Here is a 26,754-nt window from a genome sequence, read left to right as displayed (position 1 = left end):
TACGTGTCTATACAAATATTTTGTGTGGGAGATAGTAAACCCACCCCACAAACAGAAGGGGTACCTTTGTGAAAATTTGTGCATTGATGCTTGAGAAGACGACGTGTATGTGTGTGCGTTTGTGAATGTGTGTGTATATGTGTGTATGTATGTGTGTATGTGCATATGTATGTACGTGTCTCTACAAATATTTTGTGTGGGAGACAGTAGACCCACCCTACAGAAAGATGGGGTTACCTCTGTGAAAATTTGTGCAGTTCTTCTTCAGAACAAAACGTGAATGCTTGTTCCTCCCTGCGCGCCCTCGCATGTGTGTGCGTGCGTACGTACGTGAGTATCTCCGAGCGTGCCTTCCCTCTACCTGAAAGCTGTTTCAGCAGATGCCTTTGCAGCAGAGGCCCAGAGACCGAAGTGGTCCAGCTCTGGAAGCAGGTCCGCCAACGCCGCTAATGATAGAACGGGTAGTCGGAAGTTGGCTGCATCTGTGATACGGTATGGGCTCAGTTCAAGTGAGCTCTTTTCTGAGAAGTGTTTGTGTTTAGGTTGTTTGTGCCTGTTTGTGCGTTTTTTTGTGTTCGTTTGGCACTCCACACAATGCCGCAGGTGTTGTGCTACAGGTGTTTTTTGTTAGACATGCAAAACACCTGTCTTTCGCGACGGTGTATGAGCGAGTTACATAGATGTTGGTGAAGCAGCACAAATTTTAACGTGAGCAGATGGAGATCCAAAATTGCGTGTGTTTGTGTATTTAGGTGGTTTGTGCCTGTTTGTGTGTGTGTGTGTGTGTTTCTGTCACTGCGGACGATGCTGCAGTGTCTTAAGCTGGTGTGTGAGCGAATTACAAAGATACTGATGAAGAAAACTGTGAAACTTAAACCAGGAAGATGGAAATTCAAGATGGCGTGTGATAATGCGGTTATAATGTATTTTCAGTGTCTAATTATTCAATTTAAAGTATTTCTAATGAAGAAATGTCAGCAATAACTCTTTTTCATAGCAAGAAAGAGCTAAAATTTGTGTAAAAGTGACAGGTGGGAATCGAGAACGCAAAAACAACGCAATAGGAATATCTTATCATTATCCACCTTTTGAATGAGATGTGACATCTGACCCTGTGAACTTGTTTACAAATCATGAACTAAACAACTACACTTAGGAAGCAGTTAACTGGTCAGACTGAGGTTAAGATCGAATAGAATCGATCTTACATAAACTTAATCTGCTCAACCCACTTCAGTCTCGGATGGTGGACGATAAGAAATCGATAAAAAGATTGACGATATCTGTAGATTTTAATCAGATGTCATCTGTCGCAGCTGAGGGGAACTGTAGTTTTGGGTTTAGTGCATAAAAAAGAAAACATTTGCGAGAGATTCAGGTGATATTTATGAATGTGAATTGAAGAACATTATTAAGAATTATTATTATTATTATTATTATTATTATTATTATTATTATTATTATTATTATTATTATTATTATTATTATTCAGAAGATTGACCCTATTCATAAGCAACAGACCCACCGCAGGGGCCATTGACTTGAAATTCAAGAAGCTTTCAGAGAATGTTACAGTGTTCATTTCAAAGAAGTCACAGAAGGTAATAGGAAATACAGATTATTTTTTATTGAAGAAAAAAAGGACAAATTAACAAATAAGATAGAAAAAATGAATATATTATTAAAATGCAGAAGATTAAGTGGTTGATTGAGCAGAAAATGTTAAAATAGACTGCATAGTAAGTTGAAGAGAATAGAGTGTCTGCTTTGGTGCTTGTTAAGAAAAGCAGCAGGTGGTTTGCGAGTGCTTGCAAGCACAAAACTTATAGAAGACAAAAGCAGAAATATGTAAGTGAAACTTTGAACCAAGTTGCTTTTCGAAGGCAGTGCTTGTATGCAAAAAGTTGAAGAGACGAGATTAGAGTCAGCTCCGGTATTTGTTAATAGAGGCAGCAGGTGGGTTGCAAGAGCTTTTGCAAGCACAAAACTCACAGAAGACAAAAGCAGAAATATGTAAGTGAACCTTTGAACCAACTCTGCTTTTCGAAGGCAGTGCTTTTATGCTAAATGTACGGAAGACCTAATCTTTAACGATCAATCATTTTGCTTGAACCGTCTGTGAAATATTGTGCTGAAAGAACAGCTGAGAGCGAGAGTCTGTACAGACACTATATATCTTTTATGACAGTTCTCCAAGGTGAATGATAACCTATGTGTTCTATTGTTCTCCGAGATGGAATTTAGTATTGTTTCCATAATGTATGACCCGGACACCTCAATCAACTTATTTCTTTGGGACGTCAATCGCCATGATTCATTTCCGTGACAGTCTGAGAAAGACTGAGATGTTTATCTCAGATGTTTATCACCTGAACACGGGATCCTGCTAGCGGATGTTTCACACAGGAAAAAGAGAAAAGAGTTTGTTATAAAGATGTTATCTTAGGGGTGAATGGACTACAAGGTATAAACAGTAAGAAAATGAATGCATTGATAAAACTATAAATCCGAATTGAAACAGTTTAAGGTTAGATGCAGTGCCTTAGTACCTGAAACAATTCATCTTGTGTTTAAATAATCTATATTTTTATATATTTATTTATTGATGTATTAATTTATCTTTCATTCTTTTCTGATAACTGATCTCTTCTTTCTGTATTTCCAATTTCTTTCTGTTAATTCTTCCAAATGAACAACATAATATTCTTTGGAAGCTTGAATTTCAAGTCAGTGGCCCCTGTGGTGGGCTTGTTCCATATGAATAAGGGTTCATCTTCTCAATAATAATAATAATAATAATATTCTTTGACAGCTTTAATATCATGAAGTCAATGGCCCCTGTAGACTTATTCCATAATAATAATAATAATAATAATAATAATAATAATAATAATAATAATAATAATAATAATAATAATAATAATAATAATAATTTCCTATTTACCCACAACTCATTACAAAAAATCTCACGCACATTCTAGGCTGTCCAACCACTCTAGCTATCATTACGTGAAATGAAATAAAATCCCTTACAAACACGAACTCTCAAACATGCACAAACAAGCAGCTCTCACAAACACGTGACATATACACACGCGAATGCAAGCATGCGTAACCTCACGCACTGAGGAACTGGAGAAATTTAACTTTTTATTTTTTTTCGTGACATTTTCACAAAGTTTAATGACATTAACTCACGAATATTAAATATAAGGGATAATTATTAAAGATACTTTATACTGTAATTTCTCTCTCTCTCTCTCTCTCTCTCTCTCTCTCTCTCTCTCTCTCTCTCTCTCTCTCTCTCTCTCTGGTGCTTTTTCATGAAGAGTTACTTTCTCTTCGTGGACTTTTAAATCTGGCTGAAGTCATTTTTCTTTTTTACTTTTTTGTGTCGATGCCAAGAATGAATTTCAAGCCTGTGTGAAAGAAGTCTTTGTACTGTGCCCTGTGTGTATGTAAGTATGTATGGATATACATGTATATACAGTAATACAATATATGTATATATATATATATATATATATATATATATATATATATATATATATATATATATATATATATATATATATATATACATATATATAATTATATACATATATATATAAATATAATTCTATCCTCATCAACTCTCCATCCCAACTTATTCAAATTCCATTATATTCATCCAAAACATTCAGTTTCCTAATAAACACAAATGTCTCCAGAATCCTGCAACAAGTTTTATTAAGGACACCTGTCTTTATGTACTTCTGACCTGACTTCGACAGGTGTAGTGAGCCTTGACACTTGGGTGGGTGGGGGTTGGAATTGTGAAAGTTGCTGCCCTAAAGCTGGTCTCGCATGAGAAGGGGAAACTGAGAGAGAGAGAGAGAGAGAGAGAGAGAGAGAGAGAGAGAGAGAGAGAGAGAGAGAGAGAGAGAGAGAGAATAGGTTCTGTTGTCTAAACACAAAAATTGAATTTTTTATTTTTTTTACCTGCTTAAAAATGTCTTATTCAGGAAATAATTTTCCATATCTAGACTGAGAGAGAGAGAGAGAGAGAGAGAGAGAGAGAGAGAGAGAGAGAGAGAGAGAGAGAGAGAGAGAGAGAGAGAGAGAGAGAGAGAATAGGTTCTGTTGTCCTTTTAAACACAAAAAATTGAAATTTTTACTTTTATGTTTTTATCTGCTTACAAATTTCTAAGTCAGGAAATAAGTTTCCATATCTAGATTGAGAGAGAGAGAGAGAGAGAGAGAGAGAGAGAGAGAGAGAGAGAGAGAGAGAGAGAGACTGGGTGATACTGTTCAGCTTTTAATCACAACGAGTAAATATTTCTTATTCAGAAACAAAATTTTCCAGTCTAGATTGAGAGAGCGAGAGAAAAAAACTGGGTGTTATTATTATAACTGTTAATAATATTATGGTAATAATATTGACAGTTACAAAGCCTCGTGCTACTTCTGGTGGCAAAGGTAAGCAAGTTTCCCTCTCTCTCTCTCTCTCTCTCTCTCTCTCTCTCTCTCTCTCTCTCTCTCTCTCTCTCTCTCTCTCTCTCTCAATATATATATATATAAAATCGTTTATTTATATATATATATATATATATATATATATATATATATATATATATATATATATATATATATATATATATATATATATATATATATATATATTATATATACCAGTTTCATACATTTGTATCTGTCTGTATTCACTGTGAGTTAACTGTATTGCCTCTCCATAGAGAGAGAGAGAGGAGAGAGAGAGAGAGAGAGAGAGAGAGAGAGAGAGAGAGAGAGAGAGAGAGAACCTATTTACTGACACAATCATTTTTCCCTTTGCAGAGTCAAATCAACATGCTGCGAGGACAGCAATCGCATGAGATATAACTGTATTATCTGTCCATCGAAAGAGAGAAAGATTGAGACAGACAGACAGAGAGAAAGATTGAGAGAGCGACAGAGAAAGAGACCAAAATGTCTTTCTCCACCCAAGGCAAACCTCTGCCATCTTGGAAGCGCCTGATTCTGGTCCTAATTCAAGGCTGCGTTCTGGTCTCCTCTTTCCCAGCCCTCAACTCTTTGCCACATTATCACCTGACGTCACCCTGGGTAAGAAAATGTAGGAAAATTCATAATAAAGGAAAAGGAAAACGTTTTATCTTTCTTATCTGAGTAGATAAAGTCAGATTTTTAAATCTGAGTAACTTTTGTCAGTAGTGAATCGGTCTATAAAGTCCTGTGCACTAGACCTATAAGGAAATGCTGAAGAATTCATTCTTAAGCCCTAGACGCTCATACATTTGTACTCATACTTAAATCTGAGTAATGTTTTCAGTTTTTCTTATATATTCTGTTAAAATCATCTTCAAATACAGTTACTACCATCACTGAAGACCCTCCATCTTTTTTTATTGATCAGCTGAAGTTCCAAATCAGCACTGCTTAGGCCTAGAGGCCTATACGTTTGTAATCTTACTTAAAAGTAGTATTTTCAATTTTTCTTATATATACTCTCACTTAAAACTAGTGTTTTTTTATTTTTCTTATATATACTATCAAAATCATCTTCAAATCCATTTATTCCAGCCGCTGAAATCCCTCCACCTTTTATTCCCAAGCAGCTGAATCCCAAAATCAGCGCAGAAGTGCATTAGACCTATAACATGTCATACATTTGTACTCATACTTAAATCTGAGTATTATTTTAAATTTTTCTTATATATACTATCAAAATCATCTTCAAATCCATTTATTCCAGTCACTGAAATCCCCCCCAACCTTTTATTTCTAAACAGCTGAAGCCCAAAATCAGCGCAGAAGCGCTGGAACTGCGGCAGTCCATCGCTCGCGTGGACGAGACGCTCAATCGCTCTAATGACTACGGGAGCATCATGCTGGAATCTGGGGAAGAAGATGATCAGCTTTCCAGGTGACCAGAATTCCTCTTCTTCTTCTTCTTCTTCTTCTTCTTCTTCTTCTTCTTCTTCTTAGCTCTGTCTTTTGTCTTTTTCTTACGTTTCTTTAATGTGTCTCGTTTCTATAATTTTATAGCCATTTTTGTCCATATGCAATACTTTATTCCTCTACATTCTGGAAAAAGTCAGTTGCAAATTACGAGAAACAAATAGTATTGTTGAAAAATAGACCTATTATTGTTGAAAAATAGGCTTATTATTGTTTATTTTTAGGCCTAATATTGTTTATCATTAGGTCTATTATAGTTGAAAATTAGGCCTATTATTGTTTATCGTTAGGCTTATTATTGTTGAAAATTAGGCCTGTTACTATCAATTATTGAACACAAGGTCACACCACAAGTTATAAACAAGTGCAGACGAACAGACAAAGCCGGCACAATAGTTTTCTTTTACAGAAAACTAAAAAAAAGCAAAAATCAAAAAAGGTTGTAGGCCTAAAGGCAAAACTGCTTCAATAGCACAAAAAGAAAATAAAATCAAACTCTCTCCCTACCATTGCCTGAAGCGAGCATGCAAGCGGCAAACAAGCAAGCGGGAGGCAGCAGTAATAATGTTGGAACACACCTGCTCTTTACATGCACGCAAGCACGCACGCATACGCGAGCTCAAGGAGGTATATTATAACCTGAAAAGATATTTAATCGAACCCTTTTCGGTCCAATTCCTCTATTTTTAGTTGATTTATTGATTGATTTTGCTGTGTTAATGATATATATATATATATACACAAGGCTTTATAAGACTCATATTTTACCATCTACCAGATGTTTTTTATTTGTTTCTTTACTTTCTAAAGAAATAAAACTAAAATATTACTTTCTCTTTTTTTATTTGCAGGTTACTCTTCAAGATACAAAACACTGAGGCGTGGCAGGATAAACAGAGTTGGGAGAGAAAGGTAAAATAGAAAGTTTATTGAATGTTGATGATTCTAACTAGAATCATGCTGTCGTGGACTGTATACTTATTAGAATCTTGTCTGTCCTGTACAGTATACTTTTAGAATCTTGCCCTGTGCAGTATACTTACTAGAATCTTGTCTGTCCTGTACAGTATGCTTATAGAATCTTGTCTATTTTGCATTATACTTAATATAATCTTGTCTTGTACAGTATACTCAATAGAATCTTGTCTGTTTTTATACTTAATAGAATCTTGTCTGTCTTATACAGCATACTTAGTAGAATCTTGCCTGTCTTGTACAGTATACTTACAAGAATCTTCTGTCTAAAAACTTAAGTTACACAGAATAATTTTTAAAAGTCCTCTGTTTTATTCTAGCAAATAAAACTAAATAATTACAGCATATTATTCATTCACTAATAATCAATGCATATTCTTCATTTTTCTTTCTGAATCGACCTCGCCAACTTCAATGCAGAGGACTGAAAGGACACACAGTTACCTGGAGGAAACTCCCACCCGCCATTTAAGAAGAGGTGAGGATAGCATTGATGTAAGTAGGCCTAGTCTTGTTACAATTAAGCTTGCATTATTTTAAATCTTCTCATTTTTAGGTCTTAGGACTGCCAACAGTAACTTATTTATCCTCCTTTATATTTCTGCTACAAACACGCACACAAACACTTACACATGTACACACAAACTCATAAAAGCGGGACAAGACGCTGACATGGGTCTAAGAAAGTGTTGTTCCACAAACACACATACACACACATGCACAAACCCTACTGCCTTCAGTAGCCTGCTTTTTCTCCTGATAATTCTGCCACAAACACGCATATACATACAGACACATACACGCACGAACTCACAAAATTAAGACAAGACACTAACGTAAGTCTAAGTAGTGCTATTCTACAAACACACAGGCACAACCTCACGAAAGTCAGACAAAACACTGTCGTAGGTTTGGGGAGTGCTATGCTTCTCTTGTTTTTCTTCCCGTGGGACAAACAAACGCATACACATACACACAGACACTCACAAACATAAAACAAAAGGCTAACGTAGGTCTAAGCCATGTCAAGTTTGTGTAACCTCTTCCTGTGGGAAAACATTTCCCTTTTCTTGTCATTTTTTTTTTTCAGTACCCTTTTTTTCTCAGCTAAAATTAACTTTTTCAACTTTTCCATTCAATTCTTAACAACATCGTTGCTCTGATGAAAAGATAAAACACTAAACAGCTAATGTTAATTTCCTCCTTTGCAGTATGGACAGCATATTAAATACAGGAATAGGCCTATCATCCGCGTTGAAAGCAGCCCCAAGAAATCCTGAACAGCACATAGGCCTAATTCCAAGTCAGGAAAAAAAAGAAAAAAACCCCGAGGACTCATGAAAACACGAAAAAAAAGACACGAAAGAATCACGATTCTCCAGTTGCAGAACTGACAGACATAATAGAACCTTAAGCAACATGGGCCTCGGGTTACGAAGCTCTATACAACATTATGAGGAGGAAGATGAATCGTTTCTCCAGATTACGAAGAGACTTTGAACCAAATCTGCAACTTGAAGCCTTTTTTTTTTTTTTTTTTTATTATTTTTTAAGAGATTCATTATAAACTAACAATGCCAGTTCCTAATTGCTGTGACATAACACCAATTACATATTTGACATCTAGATAACACTAAAATACTTCAAGGCAATACATCTGTCATGCACCAATTCAGATGCTTAGCAATAATGCTTCTTGTGTTGGCGTTGTAGTTTTGTAGCAATTTCTTCATCGTACACTCATTTCAAGTACAGCGATAATGCTTCTGTTAGTCGTACAATACTTACATTCTCAGCAGATGCAAACATTGATAGCATTATATGCTTTTTTATAAGACAAAACAATCCTTCAAAATATTCATAATTTTGTGGCAAAAAAAGACAACAGCATTGCAAATGGTCTCCTCTCTCTTCTCTGCTACTTAGAACCCCTATCTGTGCTTTCCGTTCTGCTCTCTCTCTCTCTCTCTCTCTCTCTCTCTCTCTCTCTCTCTCTCTCTCACACACACACACACACACACACACACACACACACACACACACATAAGCCTCAGCGGAATAATTTGCAGTAATCTGATCACAGTGAAAAATTAGTTCTAGGTAAACATTAAAACCTCATTTAAACTGACAAAGCATTATACCATAAAAAGACATTAGGCCTAAGGTTTGATATGGTTCCACATGGAAATGTTAAGAGTATTCATACTCAAAGAAGTCACGTCTGTGTTTATAACTGTTGTTTAAGGATCCAGAGTATTTATTAGGCCCACACCTAAAAATAAACTTGTTTTTATTTTCTCAAATACAAAGCTTGACAAAGCTTAAAAAACTGGCCTTTCATTTATATTTTCCTAAAAAGTTCACAACCTCATGAACTAGCAGAAAGTGAACTTACAGTTTAATAAAATATAAAGAAGGTGCATCGATCCTCAGATAAAGAGGTGTAAGCCTACAGTAGCCAAGAACCTCTTGAATTTACACGATTATTTTCTCTGTGTTTATGAAAATCATTCCTTTATTTTTTTTTTATGCTCTTAAAATCTATCATATTTCAAGAGTTCGGCCATTGGTCCTTCAGATTTGGCCTAAACAAGTACAGTAATTTCCCAGTAGCCTTTTCACGAACAAAAGCATATAGGAAAAGACGAATTCAGGGCATAATTTCACCTGTAAATAAGGTAAAAAAAAAAAAAAAAACAGTTTTTTGTCATGTTCTAAAATCTTTCATCTGTCGAGGTTTTGGGAATTATTTTCTCCAAATTTGGCCTAAATAAGTACATTAATTTCCACCTGTCCCTTCAGATAAATTCATTAATGCCACACTGACCTTTTCATGAACTAAAACATATAGAATAAAAAGAATTAAGTATTTTATTTCATTTGTAAATATATAAAAGGAATCAAAACTCGGGTGGTGGAAGTTCAGCCGTTACAAAGACAAAGAAGAAGAATCCATTACCCAGTACTACAGCAGTACTACTATTGTTCAGCAGTTCAGCACCTTGTAGCTCTCCCTGTCGCCGTCATTTAGCGTTAATTTAAACGTTAATTACCGAATTGATTAGTGTAATTTGTGGTCAGAATTTAACTTAAAAGCATCCTTCAATCAGAGGAAGGGGAAACAAGAGTGCTAATAGCAATTTAGAAGGAGAAATAAGGTAAGATAAAGTATTTTTTGTTGAAGAAGCCGGCAGGTTCTGTATGCCTGAAAATGGCCGATATTACGAAATTAACACAATAAAATATCATAAAAATTATAATTCAAAGTAAATTTACCATTAATTATTATATACCAAATAAAAAAATGTAAATTCAGCAGAGGTTGAAGGTCACCTGACCAAAGGCTATGACACTGAGTAGGCAACTGACCATGTGGTAGGCATTAGGCCTCAATGCACTGACTACAGGCTTGGGGTAATGGTCCTGGGTACGTCCACCCGTGAAAAATGGGCACAGAGGGCTCACTGCAAGCCATTGTGGAAGGAAGGGGAACCTTCCGGCCCCTTACCTTGGCCAGGTCAGGCTGTGGTTCCCTAGGTAAGTAAGTTTAGGGGTATTCCTAGAGTTTTTGAGGGACAAATTCACTGCACTACGTAGAGTCCAGATCAGCACAGGTTTATCAGATTTATATTGAAGGATGAAAAACAAAGGTGAAATAAGCAGGTTATCTGCTTACAGAAGCAGAGACTGTAAAAAATCAAAGGGAATAAAGGGGGAACGTAAATAAAAGGTTTTATATAATAAGTTGCCAATACATGATATGAAATTGTAACTTACATTTTTGAAAAAATCTCTTCATCAAATTACGACTTATAAAGTAAGACAATGCCCCCTCCATATCCAACACTGCAAAATTTTAACCACTAAACACCCTTAGGTTATGTAGTATTATTTTATATCAGCAACCTATCAAATTTCACCAATAAAAACATGTTGCAGGGGATACAGACCCATAGAATTGTGAGAAATTCGTAAATCTCTGCTTCTGTAAGCAGATAAACTAATTTTACGTTGTTTTCTATGATTCAGTAAATGGTAGATCTAAGCCGGCTGTCCGCGGTGAGCTAGGCTGTGGCGGTTGACGTTTTTCTCTAGAACTTTACCTGCTGAACAAGAATTTAAAGTAATGTTTTGTCGCTCGGCTGTAATTTAGCTGTAAATTATCTTAGAACTGGTGTGGTAAAACCCTTTCAAGAATAGCTAACAGTAAGGGAGACCCGTTGGGAATTTGGGTTTTTTGGTGGGGTAAATAACTTGGGAAAAGGTTTCGGTACCTTATTGTTTTATTTCCTGTTATATATGTCATTTGGAACACGAAAAACAAGCGTAAAAAGGAGGGCGAATAAATGGATAGTGGGAGCCGTTCCAAAGGCACTTTTCATTCATTACTAGTACTACTGATTCTAAGCCTCAACACGCATGCGCTGGGTTTTGGTTTACCACGCTTAGCGAGAACTGCGAGAGACTGCTCAGACTGGCAATTGAAGTTTTCCTATGTTATTTTACTTGCTGAACAAGAATTTAAAGTAATTACCTCTTGCCAGAACATACGAGCTTGCAGATAAAGTAATTACCTCTTGCCAGAACATACGAGCTTGCAGTAATCTTTAAAAATGCAGATTAAGGCGCGCACCGCCGTTCTGCTACAGCGACCTATAGAGGCCACCCAAGTTGAAAGCGGAATGGTAATGTTTTGTTTCCCATTTACGAAAGCTTCGAATGGTGTGCAGTGGAGCTAGACTATGGCAATTGACATTTTTCTATGTTATTTTACTTGCTTTACAAGAGTTTAAGGTAATATGTTGCCGGTCGGCTGCTGCTAAACTGTAATTTAACCTTGGGCTGTGTGCGACCCACTGGCGGTTCTCTCTGCCCACTGGTACAGACATGCAGCTTTCAAGGGTCAATTACATTTTAGTTACAGCCGCCTGACAAAATATTATTTTAAATTCTTGTTCAGCAGGTAAAATAACATAGGAAAACGTCAATTGCCATAGGCTAGCTCACTGCGGACAGCCGGCTTAGAATTACCCCACCCTCTCCTAACAGTGTTTCATAGGGCAACTACAAGGTTTTCCTCTTGTTACACCTTTAAATCAACCTCTTTACTCTCAGTTTCCCTGGTTTTTAGTGCAACTCACGAGGTACTTTCAGAGCTGAATTCCTCCTGGCAGCAATTGCCTTTTAAAACTATTTTACTCACGGTTTCACTTTCAGTGCTGGAATTTCATAAGAAACTTCTAGCAGAAAATGAAATGTCAGCCTATTATAATGCTCTGGTCAGTGAAATATCACAGACTGTTCACTAGAACTTGTGTCACTATTAGCTAATAGTACTCCAGATCTGTCCTTGAAGACACTTGCTAATTTTTGTCTTCCTGCTGCAGATTGTTCTACGAGACATTCTGAAGTTGGCAACTGGTGGTAAACTAGTTCCTGATGGAATGATTTGGGATGAAGCAAATAAAGATAAGACCCTATTCTCTGCTGACGATTTGGCTTATTGGGGTGCATGTGGACGCAGCAAGTGTCACCTCCACGATGGTCCGTTTGAAAGGAAATCCAAGATATTCACAAAATCTGTTTGCTGGGATAAAGATACTTTAGCAAAATCTCTTCTCTGAGATAAAAGCCCAAAGGTGAGTAATACAGGAGAGATTGGTTGCTGTTTTCACCAACAACTGAGTCAGCGTACCATCGTGTTTGTATCCCAGAGGGGAGTTAGTACTGTCAGTGCACTGTAGGGATTACTTAAGGTTCTTTGCAGAGTCCCTTTGTCCCCTAAACGCATCCCCTTTCTCTCCTTTTGCTGTACCTCCATTGGTATTCTCATCCATATTACCTCCACCCTTTCCTAACAATTGTTTCATAATGCAGTTGTGAGGTTTTTCCCACCTGTTAAACCTTTCAAACCATTTAACTCTGTCAACCTTTTACCACCGAATTACCTCAGAGGTCCCAGCTCTTGGCTTTTGGCCTGAATTTTGTATTTCATTCACTATAATGTTAACATTGGTACCTTTTGGAATAAACATTCCACATTTAGATTTAAAATTTCTATACGTCATTGTTTTGATGTAATATAACATTGCTCTTTGAACTGATGACACTGTAAAGGCCAAATTAATATGGTTAAGCCACATACTTTAGCTGAAGGTGTTGACTTCTGGTAGAGTATATGAACTAAATGGAAGGTCTTCTCTTTCAGATGCCTGGGGTAAATGTTGAGGATGTCCTCCAGAGAGTATTGTCTCCCAGAAGGAATAAACTACAGCAATTGCAGCATCTTCATTTGGTGGACAGAACATTCCATGGATGAGTAAAATCTGTTTCGAGCAGTCTTATCTTCAAGCACGTTCACAAACAGAGTGGTTTCTGCCTGGACAGTTGAAGTGGTTCAGGATTAGCCTGAATTTTCAGCCAGTCTTAAAACAGTCACTGGTAAGGTAAGTTGGTTTGCTTTGATTATAGATTTTCACACCCTTTATAATTTTACTGATTTTACCAGTTTTTTACTCTTAAGAAATGGTACCCTCCATATCTCGCAGACAGGATGCGCCAAGTTTGAGAGGTTTCCTACAGGGGACCATCTTCTCTGCCATACTGAAAGCATAAGAAACATGAATTTTGAACTCAAACCCAGGTCATGGAACTGATTATGCTATTAGGAATCAGGTAGTTTTACTAGCCCACTTCTGAAGTACAGTGAATTCTTGTAGGGTCCCAGGAAAAAGAATGGATGCATTTGTGTTCAGAATACTGTATGATTTCAACACAGGAGTGAAAGTATTATTCCACAAGAAAGGAGATTGTTAAAGGAACTTGGAGCAGAAAGTCAACAAGAAGTTTCATCATGCTGACTTGTGATACTATCACTATTTACAGTGTACCCCTAGGTCTTTTAATATTGTCCATCCCAAGAAACAGCAAGTGTCATAGGTGCACTGTAGACAATACTTAAGGTTCTTTTCTTTCACCACACTTTATACCCTCTGCTAACAGTTATTTCCACATTATTTTCAGTGTTGAGTGACCTCATAGGTCTTAGCACTTGGCCTGTGGCCTAGAATTTATATTCCAATAAATGTAGTAAGCGAATGTTGATCATTCTGAATTGGCTAATTGTGTTTGCCTTCCCACACAACAAGTACCATTTCAGTTTTACTGTGAAACTTATCTTGCTTGTGAAATGCTGATTATGTCTGTATCACAGTACCTGGTCAGGTATAACCTGGACTTCCTCCTGCTATTGGAGTGGAATGGGCACTTTTGGGCGATTAACCGTTGGTTTGTCATCAGGATCTGTCATTACTGACATTGGTAGATGGATATTTTGAAGGTCATCGCCAGATGCATTCCTGTAAGGTCTTGATAAGAAATTACCTATATAAACTGTATTTTCCTTTATGTGAGATTATGGACAGTCAAATTTTATGAATTTGGTGTTACAGTTTGATATAAAGTAGTACAGTAGTTTAGTAACACCACTGCGTGACTGGTTAAAAATATAAAAGAATGTAGACATGGCCTAAGGGACCTTGCAAGAACTTTTCGTACTGCTTTTAATGTCCTGAGCAAAACCCACTGCAAGCAGAAGCTACAAGCTACTGTAGTGTCTTGACATGATTTGGTAGGGTACCATGCTGTAGATGACAGCAACAGTGAGAAAATATGAAGAAAACTGGACAGGATATTCATTGCAAGTCTTTGAACAGTGAATTTTTATTCCTTGTACATATTTCACAATACAGTATATACATTTTCTGTGTCGTACAGTGCAGTACATGTATTGTATATTACAGATTGTATCAGATTTCTAAATCAGGCATGTCAGGTGCAAGGCTAAAATTACATTATGGTGTCAGAATTCATAAAAAAATACAGGATTGTTCTGTATTTTTTAACTTGTTGTGCTGTACAATACTGCTATACTTGAACATGGTGAGAGACACTGTACATTTGTTCATGAAACTTACCTGTCAGATATATATATAGCTGTATTTCTGTTAGTCCGACAGAATTTCAAAACTTTCGACACACGCAGTGGGAGATCAGGTGGTTAGTACCCATTCCGCCGCTGGGATTGGGTATCAGGAACCATTCCCATTTTCTATTCAGATTTTCTCTGTCGCCGGTACTGTCAACACTTGTTTTCAGTACCTCCGTCTTGGATTTCGGATAAAACTTGATTGTCACTTGAGTATTGGTTTGATTTTTGGTTTTTTGACTTGGACTTGTGGCTAGGCATACGCTATTGTGGATTGTTTTGGATTTGGCTTTGTTTTTCCTGGGAGTAAGATGTCTGAATCTAGTTCTTCTAGTTATCGAGTTTGCCGTGTGCAAGACTGTAAGGTGAGGCTACCGAAAATTTCGGTAGATCCTCACACTGTATGCTCGAGGTTGTAGAGGACATGTTTGTTTGTTGAATGATGATGCAAGGAGTGTGAATCTTTGTCTGATGCTAGTTGGAGGACTTATGATTCTTATGTGAGAAAGCTAGAGCGAGATAGGCTCAGGAGGTCTTCCTCCAGAAGTGGTAGGAGTCAGGGTAGTGTGCTTTCACCTGTTAACCCTCCTGTAGACGTAGCTCTTCCTAACCCTGTGGTGTTGCCCCTAACCCTGGGGTTGTGTCTGCGGATGGTGATGCCCTGGCGATGATTATGTCTTCCATTCGTACCTTGAAAGCTAATATGCTCGCTCTTCAAAGTGCTGTGAAGTGCAGTGATAGTGTCCGTCCCCTAGTGTTGTGGAGGGGCGTCAGATCGGCCGTATAACGCCTCTAGGTCTAGACCTCTGTCGGACTCCCAGGACTCAGGAGTGGGCATGTCGAAAGCCGCAAGAGGGTTACGCGGACCCCACCGATCTGGCGTCCCTTCGCATGTCCTGATGACGCTTCCCAGGCTGCCAAGGATCGTGCACGGGCACGAATTCAAGGATTGCTTCTCTTCCCCGATTCCTCCTCCCCGCGTCGGGAATGGAAATCTCGGGATTCTCGCCCTTTGAAGAGAAGCTTCAAAGAGGGGACGCTTCACGTCCCTTTTCTCGTGACGCTCTTCGCTCTTCTCCGGAGGATTTTGACGCCATCCCACCGCAGAAGAGGACCAGGACGTCATCGGACGATGACGCTTTTGAGCGCCCCGTCGCTCCAGAAAGAAGGCTTTGTTGCTTCCTGTGAGAAGCAAGAAGGCGTCCCCTCGCCCCTCTTCTTCTCATAGGATCAGTCCTTCTCCTGAAGTAGAATCTTCTCCTACTCGTCAAAGCTGCTCCTTGGCATGCAGGAGCAATTGGCTTCTTTAATGGCCCAGAAGGAGCCCGAGGCGTGTCGTCTCGAAAGGATTGGCTGCCGATCAAGAGGTCTAAACCTTCCCCTTCTCCTTCTCCTCGTTATATCGTCGTCTCATTCACGCTCGCTAGAAGTCCTGTTGCTCAGCGTTTTACTGGACTTGGCAGGGATCGCATTTCCGCTTTTGATACGCTTCACGCTGCCAGGCTTGACGCCTCTCGCCACGACGACCCTCTTGTTTCGTCATGACGCTTCTCATGCTGCCAAGCGTGGACGCTCTCATGCTGCTAAGCGTGACGCTTCTCATGCTGCTGCGTGGCGCTTCTCATGCTGCTCGGCAGGACGCCTCCCTTGCTGCTCGACATGACGCCCCCTTGCTGCTCGTCTGGACGCCCCTGGCTGCTCGTCAGGACGCCTCCCTTGCAGTTCGTCAAGACGCTCCCTTGCTGCTCGGCACGACGCCTTTCTTGCTCAGGCATGACGCCTCCCTCGCTGCTCGCACTCACCAGGACTCTCGTCGGATCGGTCGTCAAGAAGCTCGCCGGGAAAAGGGGGAACTCCCTTCGTCCGAGACTCTCATTTTGATTCTTCTGCTCGTGACTTTCGTGACTCCTCTCGGACTTCTTCCAAGCAGAAGTCCCCTTTTTGCATGTTGGTCTGCAAGGACTTCGTCCTTCTTCCGTTTCTTCTCCTGCCCCTTCCGTTGCTCCTGTGGAAGAAGGAGAGCTTTCTTGGCGCTTCGGATCCTGCAGTTGAGGATCAGACATCTTCTTCTTCAGCTTCTGCAGACTACCAAGTCTTAACTAGGCTGCTGAAAGACTTGTTTGGGGACAAGTTTCAACCCTCTGCTCCTCGCCCTCCCCTCGCAGCTTACCTCGTCTAAGTCACAAAAGTCTTCTGGTTTTGTGAAGATGACTACGTCTCTCTCTACGAAGAGGGCCTTCAAGAAGGTTCAAGAGTGGATGGACTCCAGGAAGGCTCAGTGCAAGACTTCTTTCGCCCTACCTCCATCAAGATTGAGTGGAAAGGCAGGAATTTGGTATGAGACAGGAGAGGAGGTTGGTTGGAGAGTTCCTTCCTCTTCCCAAGGGGATTTTGCCAGCCTTGTGGACGCTCCCAGAAGGTCTCTCCTTTCTTCAGCTAAGGTGTCCTGGTCTTTATCTGAGATTGATCACCATCTGAAAGGCCTTTTCAGGTCCTTAGAAGTTTTTAACTTTTTGGACTGGTGCCTGGGAGTCTTGGACTTGCAGGCTCGTAGCCCTGACTCCATTAGCCTGGGAGACTTGTTTAGTGTCCTATCCTGTATGGACAAGGCGGTTAGGGATGGCTCTGAAGAACTGGCTGCCCATTTCTGTGCGGGCCCTTTTAAAGAAGAGAGCCATTTACTGCAACTTCACAGCTAAGTCGGTCTCTCCTACTCAGAAGGCAGAATTGTTGTTGTCTGCTCCGCTTTGCCAAGCCATCTTTTCCCCAACCCTTAGTCAAGGATATGGCCTCCACGTTGCAAGAGAAGGCTACTCAGGATCTCCTGGCCCAGTCTTCTAGACGTCCTGCAGCCCCTTCGACTTCTTCCCTGGGACAGACTTCCAAGACTCAGAAGCCCTTTCGTGGAAGACCTTCCTCTAGATCGTCCTTTCGAGGCAGAGGTCCCTCAGAGGTAGAGCCCCTTCTAAGACCAGGGGCAAGAAATGACTCTCTAAACCTTCAGACACCGGTAGGAGCCAGGCTCCTTTCTTTTGCAAAAGCCTGGAGAGAGAGAGGGACGGACAGCTGGTCCTCCAAGTCATCGAAAAGGGATACAAGATCCCATTCCTCGAATTGCCTCCATTGACTACGGTTCCCATAGATCTGTCGCCATCCTATCATCAGGAGAAACAACAGATTCTTTTCAACCTGCTCGATCAAATGCTCGAGAAGAGAGCTGTGGAGCAAGTCTCGATTTACAATCCCGGGCTTTTACAACAGGCTGTTTCTGGTTCCCGAAGCAGTCAGGGGGTTGGAGACCAGTTCTGGACGTCAGCAAGTTGAACCATTTCGTTCTGAAGGAAAAGTTCGTAATGGAGACGTCCCAGTCGGTTCATAGGAGCCCTAAGACCAGGCGACTGGATGGTTTCTCTCGATCTCCAGGACGCCTATTTTCACGTCCCATACATCCTCATCGAGGAAATACCTGAGATTTGTCCTGGGGACAGGTATTCCAGTTCAGGGCTCTTTGCTTCGGGCTCAGCACAGCTCCTATGGTTTTCACGATCTTGATGAGAAATGTTGCAAGATGGCTTCACCTTGGAGGAATAAGAATCTCCCTTTATTTGGACGATTGGCTCATTCGAGCCTCGTCAATGACAAGGTGTCTGGAGGATCTTCACACGACTTTGACCTTGACGAAGTCCCTGGGACTTCTGGTGAATTTAGAGAAAAGTCCCATCTGACCCCGACTCAGTCCATCGTTTATCTGGGGATTCAGATGGATTCAGTGGCTTTTCGAGCATTTCCATCCCAAGAAAGACAAGCAGCAGTGTTTAGAAAAAGTTTCAGCCTTCCTAGGGAAAGAAACATGCTCGGTGAGGGAATGGATGAGTCTGCTGGGGACCATTTCATCACTGGAGAAGTTTGTTTCCCTGGGGAGACTGCATCTCAGACCACTTCAGTTCTTCCTTGCAGAGAACTGGACGACAAGGAGAATCTGGAGAGACCTTCTCTGATATCTCGCCAAGGTCAAGAATCACCTGAGGTGGTGGCTCGATCCTTCAAAGTTGGCAGAAGGGGTTTCTCTTCAATCTTCAGAACCCCGACCTAGTGTTGTTTTCCGACGCGTCCATTTCGGGATGGGGAGCAACACTGGGGGGGAAGAAGTGTCAGGCACCTGGAGAGGGGAACAGGTGTCCTGGCACATAAACCTCAAAGAATTGGGGCGATCAGTTGGCCCTTCTTTTTCTTCGAAGAGCCAAGTTTCAGGCCGAAGTTGTCCAGATCAACTCGGACAACACCACAGCCCTTTCATACCTCAAGAAACAGGGGGAACTCACTCTCGGTCCCTGTTCGCCTTAGCAAAGGAGATCCTTCTGTGGGCACAGGCCCGAAAGATCACGATTCTCACGAGGTTTGTTGCAGGCGTGGAGAACGTCCGTGCGGATCTTCTCAGTCGGCAGCGATCAACTGCTCCCGACCGAATGGATCCTTCACCAAGAGGTGTGTCAAGAACTGTGGAAGCTTTGGGGACGTCCCTTGGTAGATCTGTTTTGCAACGTCCAAGACGAAGAGACTTCCTCTTTACTGCTCCCTGTTCTCGACCCAGGAGCTCTCTCAGTGGACGCTCTTCTTTGGGATTGGTCGGGGATGGACGTGTATGCCTTTCCTCCATTCAAAATCCTGGGAGAAGTCATCAGAAAGTTTGCGCCGTCGGAAGGGACGAGGATGACGTTGATCGCCCCATTTTGGCCTTCGCAGGGAATGGTTCACAGAGGTCATGTCCTTCCTAGTAGACTTTCCAAGATCTCTGCCCATGAGAGTCGATCTTCTCAGACAACCCCACTTCGAGAGGTACCACAAAAACCTCCCGCTCTGTGTCTGACTGCATTCAGACTATCGAGAAGCTGGCCAGAGCAAGAGGTTTTCTAGACCAGTGGCGAAAGCTATTGCCAGGGCCAGAAGACTCTCTTCCAGCAATTTGTACCAATCAAGTGGTCCGTTTTTAGGAGATGGTGTAGAAAGAAGGGCATTTCCTCCACCACGACCTCTGTGAGCCAGATAGCAGACTTCCTTTTTTTCTGAGGAGTGATGTGAAAACTGGCAGTCTCGACTATAAAAGGGTATAGAAGCATGCTTTCATCCATTTTTAGGCATAGAGACTTGATCTGTCTAACAACAGAGACCTTCACGATCTCTTCAGATCTTTTGAAACCTCAAGGTGCCTCGGCTAAGGACTCCTTCTTGGAATTTGGATGTTGTGCTTCGGTTCCTCATGTCCAGTTCGTTTGAGCCTCTTCGTTCTGCTTCATTGAGGAACATTACTAGAAAGACTATTTTCTAACTGCTCTGGCAACGGCAAAGAGGGTTAGTGAACTGCAAGCCTTTAGTAGGCATATAGGCTTTAAAGGGTCCATAATGCTGTTTGTTCCTTAAGCCCTTGTTTTTAGCGAAAAATGAAAGCCCGTCTTAACCCTTGGCCCAAGAGTTTTGAAATCAAGGGTTTGGCTGAAATCCTTATTCAAGAGCCAGAGAGAGTCCTTTGCCCTGTTAGGGCTCTCAAAGTCTACTTAGACAAGACCAAGGAAAGTCGAGGTCCCTCAGACAGTTTATGGTGTTCCGTAAAGAGACCGGACTTACCTATGTCAAAGAATGCTCTGGCTTTCTTTCTGAAGATACGATTAAGAGGCCCATTCATCCTGTCAAGACCTGATTTGAAACTTCTGAAGGTCAATGCTCACGGTGAGGGCGGTTGCGACTTCAGTGGCTTTTCAGAAAAAATATGTCACTCAGCAACATTCTGGGTGCCACATTTTGGCGGAGCAACTCTGTGTTCGCTTCACACTACCTGAGAGATGTGAAGACGACATATGAGAACTGCTCAAGCTAGGACCATACGTTTCCGCAGATACAATCTTGGGGGCAGGGGATGACACTCATCCTATCCTATAGTAAATGGTTGGATAGTGTTTTTTTTTGGTTGTTGGGTCGACTGCCTGTGATGGTGGTCCCAATCGTTAGCTTTAGTTATGGTTTATCCTAACTTAGTTAGGCTTGGTCAGGTGGTTGGTTTTGCTTCCTTTTGCCCTCATTGTATGGTCAATATGGTCTTGTCACATTGTGGTCACGCCCCGTTGACAGATCATCTAGAACTCACCAGCTTTATAGGTCACTACCTTGCTGGAGACTCTAGTAAAGCAGAAGCAGGACTTGGGTGACAGTAATCACGAAGTCAGCTATGCTAACAGGTAAGGAACCAAAATATCTTTCACCTACTTGTAGTTTGTTTTCCTAAATCCTATTCTGTCTTACCCACCTCCAATGGTGGTATTCAGCTATATATATATCTGACAGGTAAGTTTCATGAACAAAATGATATTTTAATGATAAAATAAAGTTTGTTCATACTTACCTGGCAGATATATATATTCATAGTGCCCACCCACCTCCCCTCAGGAGACAGTGGCACTAGAAAATCTGAATAGAAAATGGGAATGGTTCCTGATACCCGCCTCCCAGCGGCGGGAATGGGTACTAACCACCTGATCTCCCACTGCGTGTGTCGAAAGTTTTGAAATTCTGTCGGACTAACAGAGAATACAGCTATATATATATCTGCCAGGTAAGTATGAACAAACTTTATTTTATCATTAAAATATCATTTTCATATGTTTTTGTGGTGGTATATTTGAATTTGATCATTTTTTAACGAAATTTTCATTGTTTAAATTTTTATTGTAATTTCATTCAAGATTTTACATTTCAGTTATTTGTGTTTCAGTATGAATTGATTTTTTGTTAAAGGGAAAATTTGCAGTATGTGGATTGTGGTTTAGTTTTTTATTTATGATAAAATTTTGGAGCAGATTTCATTTAATTGGTAGTTATTTAAATTTTGACAGTTATTTTCATGTTCAGGTATTTTTTTTCTAAAGTCATGCACAATACATCTTTAATTTTGAGCTCTGTTATAGTCTGTTTAAGTATAAATAGTATAGACTTGTGAGGGATAATTTGTCAAGGATTAATTTCGTAGCGACCAGCAACTTTTATTAACCTTCTGCATCGTCTGTGTCATGAATATCAATTACATCAGCTTTTCCCATTATGGGGTCAGACGAAAAACAAGTTCTCATAGCATTCTTGTTGTGTTTCTGCCAGAAATCTCTTCTAGGTCTTCAGCTGTTCATTTTTTCCATGATTTCCTGGTCTTTCCTATAGTCCTATGTCTTGTTGCCTTCATATCTAAAGCTCTTCTGACCAACTGTACCTCATCCCTTTTCATCACATGTACAAACCATCAGTCTTCGAAATTTCTCTTTTCCTCTCTATGATCCCCTTGCTGTGCTCAGGCCGTGAACCTTAACTTTGTATAGTAACACCTTTTGAGAGTCTTCAGTTTTCCTTGTCAGTGCTTATGTTTTGCTGCATAGAATAGTTCAGGCCATGTCTACCCTTTGTAAGTCTTTGTTTATTTATGGGACATTTTTCTTTACCAGTAGTCTAGCTGTCTCCATTTCATCTATTCTAGAGGTTCTCACTCTCCCAATTCATGCACTTAGTCTAGAATGTCTTCAGCTGTAACAGAAAAATGGTTCTAAATCTTCTGAGGTCTTATCATCTTTCATAACAGGGTTTTAAACTCCTTTCTCTTCCTCCATTTGCTCTTGTAATATATTTTAGGCATAGAAAATCTTACTTCATTTATGTTTTGTAATCCTGAGCACTTATTGTAACACCACCTATTACATTTGGTATACAGTACAGGTTTCACCTCCCTCTTCCCAGCAACATCATGGCCACTTTTGTGATTATACTTTTTCCTTTTCTTCCACTCCAGCCACCATCAGCCTTGTTTTACTTTGGTTTTCAAGTCCTCCCCTGCATTCCTCTCTCACACCTTTTAAACAGGTCCTCCTCCACCTCCAAAGATCCTGCTGTTAACACCAGGCCACCTGCAGAAAGCAGCTCTCAGGGGGCCTTGTTTTCTTCATGCCTTTGTAGATTATTTCATTATTATGATGGACAGCAAAGGAATCAGCACTGAGTAGTGGTGGACACCAACACGTTTTTCAGATTCTTTTAATAGACATGCCACTGTCTTTACTGTAGGTCTAGTGTTTTGATGGAGGAATGTCTTGAATATTTTCTCTCTTCCTTTTGTCTCTGTTTAGAGACTGACTCCCTTCCTCCCCACCTCTCTTCTTAGCCCTGGGCAACTTGTTGCTGTATAGTCTGCCTTCCTGTTATGCCTGTATACATCTCCATCCTCTTCCCTGCTTTCTGCAATTGCTTGAAGACCAACAGTTCATTTTGAAATCTATAATCACTGCTGGGAATATTGATTAGGATAAAAAAAAGATAAGTGTTTATCATCAGTGTTTATGATTAGTAGAGAAAGAAGGAAGATGGAACCTTGACACCTCCAGAAGTGAAAATATAAAGGTTGGATTTATTTTTTTGAGAAAATGTAAAATTATTCTGACATGGTTTTGTTACATTTTAAGTTTTTGTGGATGAAAATGATAATTTCAGATAAAGTAGTTTTTGATATTTGTTTTATAAATAAATATGCTTGTGTTTTATTCATAGGTGACGAATAGAGAATCTTTTTCTCTCTCTCTCTCTCTCTCTCTCTCTCTCTCTCCCCCTTCCAAAACGTGCCAGTTTTATGTGAAAGGCTCTGTTGTTATTTTTAGCAGTAGGGCCAAGCTTTGTCACTCCTTTTTACTTATTTTCTGAGTTTTGGTAATTTTTTTGTACATACTTAATGCACCCAACTTCTGCACATTTTACTCATGGCTTGTAAGGGCAGGCCAACCTTGATGGAAATCTAAAGTCTTCCTTAAGAGTGAAGGTTGATATATCTACCTTGGAGGAGGGAGACTCCATTTCCTTTACTGCTTGTCAGTGTTTGTTACCCTCGTTTATATGTATTTTGCTCCTATTTTCCCTCTTTCACTGGTTTTGTCAGTACTGCAGATGAAACAGACTGGTTTTATCAGTACTGCAGATGAAACAACACTGTCTGAGGCTTTGTGCATTATCACAGCTTAATGTAATATTTTTCTTCTGAGCTGTTTATTCAGACAGTTGAAGGCTTCACAAGCCCTGACCCTGTATTGGAGGTAATGTTAATATCCTCATGTCAGTTTTCTGTTCATCATATAGGATGGTGCTTCACATTGGATGGTTATAATCATGCAGTTTGGGGTCCAAATTAAGGGGTTTTCATCACAATTCTTGTTTGTAGAGTGAATGGAACTGGCATTGGTCAAGTTCTGTTATGCTTAGATGACCTGATATTGTATGCCTTTGTGAGTGCAAATATCTACATACATTTGATGAACTATGTATGCAGAGACTACAGAATAGTGCAGTGTAGTTGACTATATATGTTAAAATCACTGGTCACCAGCACCCACAGTTTTTAATTAATGTACACGACTCCTGACATGATATTGCCCAGTGACACTTGCCACTAGATTTCCATCACAAAAGCAAGACTGCTTTTTTTGTGGTAGCACCATTGGCAGATTGTTTACAGATTCCCTCCCCCAGAGTCTTCGTGTTCCACTTTTGAGTTTTGATAGTCTTTGTGAGAGCCTAACAAATATTTGTGGTGTCTGAACTTGCCAATAGCACCAGTCTTGTTTCTTTATTTTGTTTTTCTTTTGTGGAGTTAGAAATTTTGTGAGTTCTCTCTGTACTCTTGTGTTCGTTTTTTTTTTTTCTGTGAATTCCAACTGGTTGTACTTTGATCTTGATGTACTTTGAATTACTTTATTCAAAGGTATATTGGGCTATTGTGGGCCCTCTCAAATCCTCAGTCGTTTTTCTGTGCCTGGTTTTTGAACGCTTTTAAGTGTGGCACCAGGCTAAACCGAAGTTGCAAGACCTGTTGGCACTGGTCTGCTGTAAGAAGAAAGATTTTTTTTTCTCCCCAGATGTAGCTCCTGTTGACATTTTTGTCAAAGACTCTTTGTCTGGTTGGTAAGAGTCCAGTTATCTTGGAAAGATTAGCACTTGTCTTGGAACAGTAGTACCAAGCATAAACTTGGCCTGAGTTTGTAATTTCCACTGCAGTCTTGGTCAGACAAAACCCTGCATTCAGCATTTCTTTGAAGTATTCATGTACTAAGGTTTTGATGGGAAATTACATCATTGTTTTGCTCTTGCACATGGGATGTCACCCAGTCAAATATTTGTATATCCTTGTATGCTGTTTCTAGTGGTGGTGAACCAACCATCCATCTTGTCTACACTACTCCCTTCATGCAGCATTTCCATAACTATCCTCATTACAGCTGCTTGATTTTAGTCATATACCCTTCCTTGAATTGGTAACATTCGTAGAATGTCTGCCTGTGTTGTGTTTATAGGCCTTAGTTGTTCAGGTCATTGCCTGAGAGGAACAGCAGAATAAAAAATTTCTCCATTTATTCCCCAACAAATGGACCTAATGCGAGCTTCAGCTGTTTCAGAGGAGAAGGTTAATCTGCAATTACCTTTTTGGATCGGTAATTACTCGAGAAGTATATTCTCCTGTCTCCTGACTGTCTAAAAAGCTGTTTCTACACGGATGTATCCTAGAAGAGATGGGCCTTTTTGGCGAGTCCTTCAGTCTGTCTCAGGTGAGACTTTTCATAAGCGGAAATTTTGAGGTTTGGAAATCAACAGTTGACCAGGTATGTTGGCGAAGGCTAGGAAAATTCTCTCTCTCTCTCTCTCTCTCTCTCTCTCTCTCTCTCTCTCTCTCTCTCTCTCTCTCTCTCTCTCTCTCTCTCTCTCTCTCTCTCTCTCTCATTAACAGTTACCAGAAGGTATTAGAAAAATTAGGAAATTTTGGTTATAAGACAAGCCAGAAGTCCATATTGTTTACCAAAACTATTGAGAAAGTAGTTTTTAAGCCGAGAAAAGGTAACCAGAAGATAGAGTTAAGTTTTAAAAAAAAAAAGCTAAACCCCTTGTTGTTTACCAGGAGATAAGGAAAAGTTAAAACAAGCAAAAAAAAACAGGGTACCAGAAGATATCAGGGGCAAAACTGAGCCAAAAACTCATTTGTTCCCAGAAAGTATCTGGTTGGAAAGTTTTTGAGCCAAAAACCTGTATTGGTTACCAAGAGGTATCACGAAAAGTATGAGCCTAGCCAAGAACCCGTGTAGACGTTTAGAGAAAATGTTTAGACTGCCGAAAATTACCTGGTTAACAAAAGGTTGAGTTTTGAATACACCTTGAACCCATGTTGAAGGAAATTTAAAAGCTATAAAAAAAAAAAAAATGGCTTTACAGGCACGAAACTGATTAAGATTCAAAGCCAGAAAATGAAGAGTTAAGGTTTTTGAACTTACATTGTACACAGGAGGTAATGCTACGGCAAGATGTATATGATTACGCTTACAGGTAGAGAACTGTAACAAGATCAATACCAGTAGGTTGGCAGTTTAAAATCCAAGTTGCTACTTGGCTTATGTCCACATGAAAGTGCCAGTGTTGTTAATTCATACCACTTTGATAAAAAGTATATTGTAGATGAAACGGAAAATAAAGCAATTCTTTGACCATACAATTTTATTGAAACCCGAATACCATTGAAGGATAAATAAATTTTTTTTTTTATTCCTTGAAGTCTGCACACCAATGGCCCGAGGAGGAGATAAAGGTTACAGTGTCCCCAGCAGGAAGCAGTCACAAAAAGTCAGTAACTTAATTCAAAGGACTTTTCTAAGTTGATTAGCCCGAGATGGTTAAAATAAGTCCTCCCTTGTCTTGTGCCTTTCCAGATATATTCCAGTTTTCTGTAACTGTTGGAATCTCTATCAGGTGTTAAAAGAAAATGGAATAGTACACGAGAA

General features: G+C 39.9%; 1 protein-coding gene and 1 long non-coding RNA gene across 5 annotated transcripts in view; both read left to right on the top strand.

Moving 5' to 3' along the window:
* The window catches only part of LOC136852329 (uncharacterized), a 14,845-nt gene extending 5,586 nt beyond the window's left edge, over nucleotides 1–9,259 (top strand). The window contains exons 1-6 of one of the 4 annotated variants that reach the window (XM_067126883.1): nucleotides 1–492; nucleotides 4,834–5,100; nucleotides 5,787–5,920; nucleotides 6,807–6,867; nucleotides 7,351–7,408; nucleotides 8,142–9,259. The exon at nucleotides 1–492 is cut by the window's left edge and continues 449 nt beyond it. In XM_067126883.1, coding sequence (XP_066982984.1) covers nucleotides 4,966–5,100; nucleotides 5,787–5,920; nucleotides 6,807–6,867; nucleotides 7,351–7,408; nucleotides 8,142–8,158 — 405 coding nt within the window. In that variant the 5' untranslated portion in view covers nucleotides 1–492; nucleotides 4,834–4,965 and the 3' untranslated portion in view covers nucleotides 8,159–9,259. Of the gene's footprint in view, nucleotides 493–553; nucleotides 1,379–4,833; nucleotides 5,101–5,786; nucleotides 5,921–6,806; nucleotides 6,868–7,350; nucleotides 7,426–8,141 lie in introns of those variants that run through there. The other 3 variants (XM_067126879.1, XM_067126880.1, XM_067126882.1) reach the window with 3 other exon arrangements.
* A 659-nt stretch (nucleotides 9,260–9,918) lies between these two features.
* LOC136852124 (uncharacterized) lies at nucleotides 9,919–14,788 on the top strand. Its single transcript, XR_010857079.1, has 3 exons — nucleotides 9,919–10,088; nucleotides 12,318–12,569; nucleotides 13,139–14,788. It is a non-coding gene; the product is annotated as an uncharacterized lncRNA (long non-coding RNA).
* The last annotated feature ends 11,966 nt before the right edge of the window (nucleotides 14,789–26,754 follow it).

This window comes from Macrobrachium rosenbergii, chromosome 25 (genome assembly GCF_040412425.1).
Source record: "Macrobrachium rosenbergii isolate ZJJX-2024 chromosome 25, ASM4041242v1, whole genome shotgun sequence".
NCBI classification, from domain to species: domain Eukaryota; kingdom Metazoa; phylum Arthropoda; class Malacostraca; order Decapoda; family Palaemonidae; genus Macrobrachium; species Macrobrachium rosenbergii.
This window is presented reverse-complemented; position numbering and strand designations above follow the sequence as displayed.